At 37.9% G+C, this 9,897-nt stretch overlaps 1 protein-coding gene across 1 annotated transcript in view; it reads right to left on the reverse strand.

Moving 5' to 3' along the window:
- The window catches only part of aatkb (apoptosis-associated tyrosine kinase b), a 78,290-nt gene extending 69,034 nt beyond the window's left edge, over positions 1-9,256 (reverse strand). Inside the window, exon 1 of the mRNA XM_051667998.1 lies at positions 8,694-9,256. Within this exon, the coding sequence (XP_051523958.1) occupies positions 8,694-8,775 (82 nt within the window). The 5' untranslated portion in view covers positions 8,776-9,256. The remainder of the gene's footprint in view (positions 1-8,693) is intronic.
- Between the last annotated feature and the right edge of the window lie 641 nt (positions 9,257-9,897).

The following is a 9,897-nucleotide window of genomic DNA, read 5'->3' on the forward strand; positions in this document are numbered from 1 at the left end:
TATATATACACTGGTGGCCAAAAGTTTGGAATAATGTACAGATTTTGCTGTTTCGGAAGGAAATTGGTACTTTAATTCACCAAAGTGTCATTCAACTGATCACAAAGTATAGTCAGGACATTACTGATTTAAAAAACCAGCACCATCACTATTTGAAAAAAGTAATTTTTGATCAAATCTAGACAGGCCCCATTTCCAGCAGCCATCACTCCAACACCTTATCCTTGAGTAATCATGCTAAACTGCTAATTTGGTACTAGAAAATCACTTGCCATTATATCAAACACTGCTGAAAGCTATTTGGTTCGTTAAATGAAGCTTAACATTGTCTTTGTGTTTGTTTTTGAGTTGCCACAGTATGCAATAGACTGGCATGTCTTAAGGTCAATATTAGGTCAAAAATTTCAACAAAAAAAAAAGAAACAGCTTTCTCTAGAAACTCATCAGTCAATCATTGTTTTGAGGAATGAAGGCTATACAATGCTTGAAATTGCCAAAAAACTGAAGATTTCATACAAAGGTGTACACTACAGTCATCAAAGACAAAGGACAACTGGCTCTAACAAGGACAGAAAGAGATGTGTAAGGCCAGATGTACAACTAAACAAGAGGATAAGTCCATCAGAGTCTCTAGTTTGAGAAACAGACGCCTCACATGTCCTCAGCTGACAGCTTCATTGAATTCTATCCACTCAACACCAGTTTCATGTACAACAGTAAAGAGAAGACTCAGGGGTGCCAGCCTTATGGGAAGAATTGCAAAGAAAAAGCCACTTTTGAAACAGAAAAACAAAAAGAAAAGGTTAGAGTGGGCAAAGAAACACAGACATTGGACAACAGATAATTGGAAAAGAGTGTTATGGATCTTAACCCCATTGAGCTTTTGTGGGATCAGTTAGACTGTAAGGTGCGTAAGAAGTTCCTGACAAGACAGCCACATCTATGGCATGTGCTACAGGAAGCGTGGGGTGAAATCTGGACAAACTGACAGTTAGAATGCTGTTAGGCCCATGGTATTTAGATAGAAGACAAAGGCAGGCCTAACACAGTCGTAAAACCTAACTGAGGCCCACACACTCCGTCATAAATCTTACTGATAAAAACCACGCCAAAATCAAACAAAGGGAGTCCAAAACAGACTACAAATCCCATGAAGTCTTGCTCACTAAAGAATCGAACTCTCAACTCCTATTGGATGAGGCACACAACAGAACGGCCCTCAACCATGACGTCATCGGGAGTAGAAATAACTCTGAGATGCTTCCGGGATTTGCTTCCAGCAACTTTGCTCGCCGTGCGTAGACGCAGCTCATTGCTGCTCTCAGGTGTAGCCTCGTGGCACAAGGAAGTAACGTCTGACTTGAAACTGTGGTCATACAATCTCCATCTTGCTGGACGAGTTGAGATTACTCTTTGTTCCACCAAACACTCTAACGGATCCGAAGGAGACCGCCGAGCAATCCGCATCTTCATCCGTTTGCCTGCAGAAGTGAAGAGATTTCTCTTCCATCTTCAATCAAGTTGACGTCGCTGATTTCTCCGCCAGCCCGCCGAGAATCAGCAGCCTTACCGCCCGCTGACAGAGCGAGGAAACGGCCTCCCGTCATCACCCGAGCCTCGAGGAACCGAGTCGGAGTTAAAGGACGGATGAACACACATTCGTCTGTGTCCTCATGCGATTCAAGGTTTACGTCTGGGCAGAGATAGAATATTACAGTGTGTTATTCTTGTGTATCAAGGTTATTGCTTGTATAGTTTACGGACCGCCGAGTCCGCTCATTGCTGCTAATAATACTCAAGGTAATGTACTGTTATCACGAATGAGATCTGCTGTGTTGTAGTCCAACCACATTGGACTGTTGTGTATTTCCATCGCGTGTGAGACCGGCACACTGAGTTTATCCATTAAAGAATCAAACTGCGGGATGGTTTAAGAGCCGTCCACCGTGTCTCTGAGTGATAAACTAACAGCTGCTTTCTCTCCCACGATCGCGAAACCAGCTTTGGTGCCGCCACTTTATTCTCTCTCTCTCGTACTAACCACACACACACACGCACGCGCGACCCCTCACAAACATTCTCGCACACACGTTTGGCTAGTAGATAACTTTGTGATAAAGCTCAGCTTTGTCCCTAAGTTATCGTACAAGCAGAGACACGCGGTAAACGAGCAGATGCCAGTGACCGGTTTCTCTCCGCCTACATTCGCGGCCATATTCTCTGGCTAGAAATCTCGTGTGACGTACTCTCCATGAGAGTTATGTCTGCCATTTTGTGCGCGTTACACCTTACACACACACACACACACATTCACACACACACACACACACACACACACACCTTCCTCTCATGTGTTATAGGCTTATTTTGGTTACCATATCTAATCATGTCACTGTTTAGTTTGTGGTTGTAAGTCGGAAGTTTATTGACTGCATTGTATTAATTATTAATTGATATTACTGCATAAATAAACTTTGTTATATTTCAAAGAGAAGTGTTTTGGTTTGTTTTGCATACGCCTGTGTCAAATGCTGACAGGGGATGTCAGTGCTCAGATTCAAGCCTTCATTGTTTCTTTAAAGGATAAAAAAAGCTAACATTGATTCTCATCAATGTTCTATTGATTCTAATAATTAATAATTGTCTTTGATAATTATTAATTATTGCTAATAACCAAACCCGCTCCTGAACGTAGCGCACTACATTTACTGGAGCCCCGTGTGAGGTTTTAATGAGTTAGATTCTATTATTTAATTTAAATATTAATATCTAAATAAATAATTATTAATTATTTCTGATAGTAACACTGATCTAAACAACCAGTAGAACCGACAATGCCAAGGATCTGCAAAGCTGTCATTGCTGCACGTGAAGGATTTTTTTTATGAACTCTTTGAAGTAGTTTAAGAAGTTCTGAAAAAAAAAATTTTTTAAATTGTAATAGTAATTTTTCACATTATTAATGTCCTGACTATACTTTGTGATCAGTTGAATGCCACTTTGGTGAATAAAAGTAACAATTTCTTTCCATAAGAGCAAAATCTGTACATTATTCCAAACTTTTGGCCGCCAGTGTGTGTGTGTATATATATATATATATATATATATATATATATATATATATACACACACACTACCGGTCAAAAGTTTTGAAACATTTGACTGAAATGTTTCTCATGATCTTAAAAATCTTTTGATCTGAAGGCGTATGCTTAAATGTTTGAAATTAGTTTTGTAGACAAAAATATAATTGTGCCACCATATTAATTTATTTCACTATAAAACTAAAATTTAATAATAAAAAAAAAATTTTTTTTGAAATTGATGACTTGGACCAAATAATAAAGAAAAGCAGCCAATAAGTGCCCAACATAGATGGGAACTCCTTCAATACCATTTAAAAAGCATCCCAGGGTGATACCTCAAGAACATGGTTGAGAAAATGTCAAGAGTACATGTCTGCAAATTATATGCAAAGGGTGACTACTTTGAAGATGCTAAAATATAACACAGTTTTGATTTATTTTGGATTTTGTTTAGTCACAACATAATTCCCATAGTTCCATTTATGTTATTCCATAGTTTTAATGATTTTACTGTTATTCTAAAATGTGAAAAAGAAAATTATAATAAAGAATGAGTAAGTGTTTCAAAACCGGTAGTTTTGACCGGTAGTGTATATATATATATATTTTTTATATTTATTGTGTGAAAATGATTTCTATCAATTTCTGTCCCACAGTTGTGGTGTAATTTCCACTACACCAAGCAATTTTGGCACTAATATTATTATTATTATTTTTTTTAAGTTAGTGTACATGTTCACTATGTCAACAAAAGTGTCAGTGAAGAGCATGCTTGAGATGAAATATGAGACAAGTGAAGAAAACAAATAAAATTCAGCGTAAATATAACTTTTATATTTAGAAGATATGACGTTCTGAGTACAACTTCTTCGGACCACCAGACGGGGTTACGCCAAAGAGAGACATTACATTTCCTTTTTATATTCATCAAACAAATGTCATCTTAAATTTCACTCACGTCTGCAAGTCTTCCTGATAGAAGTAATTCCCAATTAAGCTGTAATTTTGCTAAATTTCTAAATGTATTTATGATACATAAAATGTTAGCTATGAAATTAGCCTTAGCAAAAAGAGTTTGCCATTTTAATTCAAAAACGTAAAAAAAATAATTTCCATCATGTTATTCTATTATAAACAATACAGAATTTGAGATGTGGTGAAAATGACACTGTGGTTGGAATTTTCATTACTTTCAGAAAAAAAGTTACATAAATCTCCTGTGATGCATGCACATACACTGTTGGACATAATAGACAAATGTAAATAATAATAATAATAATAATAATAATTTGTGAGAGAGGATCTTAATGTTATAAAAGTCCACAGTGCTAAAAATCAGGGAATACCCTAAGTTAAAGAAACACCCAGATATGGCTAATATTCACATCCTATAATCTTCTGTAGTAATTCTGTTAATTCAGTTAACTTTTGGTAAATCACAACTCTGCATAAACTCACCTCATAATGACCTATCTCAGCTTGTTTACATTACAACTAATGCAGTTTCCCTGCCCTTCACTCATATTCATGCATCCGGTAACAGCAATGTCCTTCATAAACACATCTCAGCACTGATATGTCTCTTACCAAGCTCTAACCATACCACAAAAGCTCTATTTCTTTTCCCAGCTTTAGGTTTGGAGAATTTGTCGAGGTGTACATGATTGCCATTATGTCCAATGTCAAATCTAGTCCTTATCTTACTGTTCTGTAGTACATGTCCACTAGAATATCTCTGTATGCTCTTAATCTTCACTCTCATGTTATAGTCCACTGTAATATGTTCTTACCGGATTTCTGTCTTGTGTGCGGAGTTCACAGTCAGGGAATAAACAGCAAGAGGTATTTCAGGAAGAGTGCAGTGATACAGGACAGTCTGATTGTCTGGCGGTCAAGAAACTTGAGCTCTGGGGGCTGGTGTGGGACAGGCGCCAACACTACCGGCAATTACCCAACACACACTGCTTCCAGAAAGTTGATGTCATCTCTACCATCGCCAAGCCTCCCAGTCATTCCAGTTTCTATATTACTATATTAGAAGTCTCAGTAAATCTCAACATACTCTCTGAAACAACCCAACACTGCCTACCAAAGAGACATGTGGATCCAGAGATATTGAAAGAAAATGTGCTCCTCAAAATTATACACTTTTCTGAAACAAACTACCATTTTTAAAATCATATCATCATTCTAAACAGTTGCTTTTTTTTAGAACCTATTAAGATCACAATGATGCTCGGTGCTACATCACCATGATTCATGAAGAAGTCTCACCTTCTAAGCTGTTGATCTGTCTCATGACTTTACTAAATCACTGTGAGTCATTAATCTTTGAGCTAAATACAACAATCAAGGCTATTAAATTGCAAATGATGGGGTAAAAAGTTTCCAGGGATTGCTATATTTGCACAAGTCACTGCCTACACTGCCAAAGTCCTTTTCTTTCTCAGTATTTTTGCTGTTTTCCAGTAAAAAAATATCTAAACATCCTTAAAACATGATTTTTTTACTTGTTTTCAGAGAATATATCTCTAATTAAAATAATTACAGTATTTTGCATATCCCACTGGTAAATTGTTTTTCTTGTTTTAAGCATAACTATAACAAAATTTAGTGAGGTTTATGCTTAAAACAAGAAAATAATAATTTTCCAATGGAGTGAGAAAAAGAAACTTGATTCAAGATACTGTATATTCTCTGAAAACAAGTATTTTTTTTAGCAATTTTGCTTTGTAATTAAATAGACTGTTTTAAGAATGTTTAGGTATTTTTACTGGAAAATAAGAAAAAAAAAATTTCTTTGCTGTGCAATAAACAACTGAAATGTGACACTGTATGCATTTTGAACACAATATGGCATTGAATAGATTGGGGAAGAGAGATGTGAGATATGTTATGCTGCAAAGATTCTAGAAAAATTTATGAATTGATTTGAATCAGGCTTCAGTATCTTTTGGTCTGAAACAATCCCAGCAGGACTACTAGGGCAGATTCGGTATCCTTTATCTCCCCTTAATCATTCTCAGCCTCTCCATGATGTGCCCTTGTTCCATTCATCACCTTGACACATAGAGCCTGTTCTCCTGTTCATCACCTCTGACAGACATGATTAGAGTCGGGGGAGGGGAAGAGGTTTGCCACTCCAAATTGAAAATGTAAAATTGTAGTATTGTAGAAAAGCAATTTGTGAAAGTCAGTACAGAAACACAGTGCAAGAAAATTGAAGATAGGCTTTAATATAGGTAGTATTAAGCATAACAGCTGATTCTAAAAATAGAGAAACTGAAACACTGCTTTGGGGCTCATAAACACAGTGCTGCAGACCCTCTTGGTAACCATAGGAACCATATGAGGAGGCAACAAACACACAGCTGAGTCCCAAATTAGAGAGGAGGGAATACCATTCACCATTGCCAACAACTCAAAAGATGGCTCATTTTCACACCATAGGGAGGCAATAAATGTAACTGAACTCTAACCAGCACAACATTTTAAAGATGAGCAAAAGCATTGGTTATAACCACAATGAGATGCTTCACATACATCTTTGTTCAATTTACTTAATTAAAACAAACTAAAGCAACACAATTTTAGAAAAAAATGTTCACAACTTGATTTCATTGCGTTCTATCCATTTAAATTTTCCAAATGGAAGTTTACTTAATCCATTTGAGTTGGGACTACATGAATACTGTATGTGGTGTTAAGATAGCATTGATAAAACTGGGCAGGGAATTTCCATTCCCCATGCATGCTTTGCATGGGACACGATAAGGAGAGTAAATGTTAAAATTAAGTGTTATTTTATGTATTTTTGTGCAAGATGAATATAAAAGGGGATAGTTGTTCATGTTTAATGTTTTGTTATTTTGAGATTTAGAAGAGTTCTGTTATGATAGAGTTGTAGGAGTCACCGTTATGGTGAAGAGTTGAGCTTGAGCTACAGTAATGATGAGGACTGGTAGATTTCAAACATGAAATTGATTGCTCGCTTTGTTGAGCAATTGCTGTGCTAACCATAGCATAGTTCCTAAACTACACTCTGTAGTGCTTCATATCAGCATGTATTTAGCATGCTAACATTCACTTTCACTAATTAGTACAAAAAAGAAATGAGATTTGAGTTGCATTGACATGACTAATTTAGTTGGGTTTACACAATTCAATCAAGTTCTTTCTACACAAAGTGTTTGTGTTTATATCACATAACAATATTAAGTTTGGAAAACTCATTTTAAAAACACGGAACCACTGTCCACGATTGAAACAAATTTAGCCAAAGAGCTATTTTTGAGTGCAATTTTAAGTTGGATTGTGTGTGTTTGTAACTGGTCCTGTTCGACACGCTCTGAACGGGATTCGAACTGGTGTCTCCGGTGTGGGAGACGGGCGTGCTAACAAGGAGGCTAAAGGTTACAGCCCCTAGCGTCAGTTGCTAGTGCGCCTCTTGAGGCCAGGGGAGTGAGGTTTACACATTGCACAGTTATTGCGTACCGGCTGGCACCTGCTACACTCACCCCCCTAAACCTCACTCCCATCCGGGTCACGGCACCACTGTAACCGGTCCTGCTTGACCCGCTCAGAGCGGGAGACTCTGGTGTGGGAGTCGGGTGTGCTAACAAGGAGGCTAAAGGCTACAGCCCATAGCGTCAATCGCTAGTGTGCCTCTTGAGGCCAGGGGAGTGAGGTTTACACACTGCACAATTACCTACCAGCTGACTACTGTTAGACTCAACCCCCTAAACCTCACTCACATTCTGGGTTTCAGCATCACTGTAACCGATCCCACTCGACCTGCTCTGACCGGGATTCAAACCGGAGTCTACGGTGTGGGAGGCTGGCGCGCTTATGAGGAGGTTTAAAACTACAACCTCTAGTGTCAGTTGCTAGTGCACCTCTTCAGACCAGGAGAGTGAGGTTTTTACATACTGCACAGATACCTACCAGCTGGCTCCCGTTACATGTTCTTGGCTTAAACAACTTATTAAATCCATGTAATGACCTTTTAATTGACCCTTATGTTGGACTCCTCCTCATTCACCAGTCATTATATTCTTAATTAGCTCCTCAGATACACACTTCTCTGGAGGTTGGTAATGCCTGCTTGACCAATCAGATATGTCTACCTGTGAATCACTCTGCCAATATTACACCTACACCTCTCAACTTTGGCATGTGAGTAAGTGGACGTGTGGAGAGGTAAATTGAGTCATTTTGTTTGCCCTCACAACTCGATTTGGCTTATGCTGTGAAATAAGAATAAAATCTTACATATATCCTAGTCTAAAAAAGGCATAGTTGAGGTGCAAAGCAGCAGGCAATGAAACTAGACAGATTCAGAAAAAAAAAAAAAAATTAAAAAAAAGCTGCATCTAGTTTTTCATTTCGCGCAAACCCCCAACAATTAGATGCTGAGATGCGCATTATGAGCACCGAAACGATTTTCACAGAAAATCTAAGGGCATTCACTTGACTGCTATCTAAGTGCAGTATTAGATATTAATACTATACAAAATAGTTGCGAATATATATATATATATATATATATATATATATATATATATATATATATATATATATATATACCATTGACATATCGAAACCTACCTGAGTCAAAATGAGAGCTCAGTGCAAAACTGGGGTTGAAAAACGACGCAGACATGACCAGCAGTGCTAGAGAGCCTGACATGCTGAAGATAACGTAAAGTTCTTCATTAAAATAGGGACTGGTGTCTGATGTTAAACAAAAGTGTTTATTTTCTGTTCAAAGGTGACATTCCCTCGCTTTAAACACAGCTGTCTTTTCTCGGTGCCCATGTTATAGAGCGCTGAAAGGAAGAATCACGAAAATTGCGCGACAGTTCAGTCCATCATCTTATCGATGTCCATCAACGCGAGCCATTGCAATGCTCGTTTGCATCTTCTTTGGTCATTCTTGTCCAGAAGATCTCTGCGGAGGCACCGGTGAGGTTTCTCCTGATTAGTCTCTGCACCAAACGAAGCGCAGGGTCTGTGGAGCATTCCTTTAAATGTCAGATTTTAGAAGAAAGGCATGGGCAAATTCTGCCATTCGTTTCGAAAGCTTTGCCACTTAATCTCAAACCAAGCTGTTTGGATGGAGCGCTTGATAATGAGTCTAATGGGAGCTGTCCAGTGCTGAAAGAGACAGCGCCATATTGCTCATTACGATTCCTCCACAGAATCACACAGGCAGGCTGAGTTCTGCTGGAATCCGCTGAGGGGAGGGGATTGCGCCAGAACCGCAGCTGTGACTGACGCTAACATTTAACGTACATAGAGCCTAGGCAAGATCAAAAATAAAATACAAAATAACTTGAGACTAATTGTGTTTATTTTTCGGTACATTACAGTTCGCTGAACTATTTTATACCGCATAAGCTTAATAGAGTCTCGGTAAAACAGTTGTAAAATTGCATAATTCCTTATTACAAAACGGATAGTATCGACTCTAATCTGATTTACACTCCACTGCAAATAGTTTCAAATATTATTTCCACACCAACCCTGGTACAAATAATGGTAGATGCTGTTTGCACCCCTAATTAAATACTAACAATACAGGGGCATCACTGCAGCATATTTATTGTGTTTATTTAGAGTCCTACAGACAAACTACATCAACCCTTACCCCTAACCCTAACCCTAACCGCCCTTTACCAAAATTAACCATGGTTTTACTACAGTAACCATAGAATCACTATGGCATTTTGTAGTAAAATCATAGTAACTACAAAATTAAACATGGTTACTGCTGTATATTAACACCATAATACTGTAGTAACATCATTGT

The sequence above is a fragment of the Myxocyprinus asiaticus genome, chromosome 32 (assembly GCF_019703515.2).
Source record: "Myxocyprinus asiaticus isolate MX2 ecotype Aquarium Trade chromosome 32, UBuf_Myxa_2, whole genome shotgun sequence".
Classification (NCBI taxonomy): Eukaryota; Metazoa; Chordata; class Actinopteri; order Cypriniformes; family Catostomidae; genus Myxocyprinus; species Myxocyprinus asiaticus.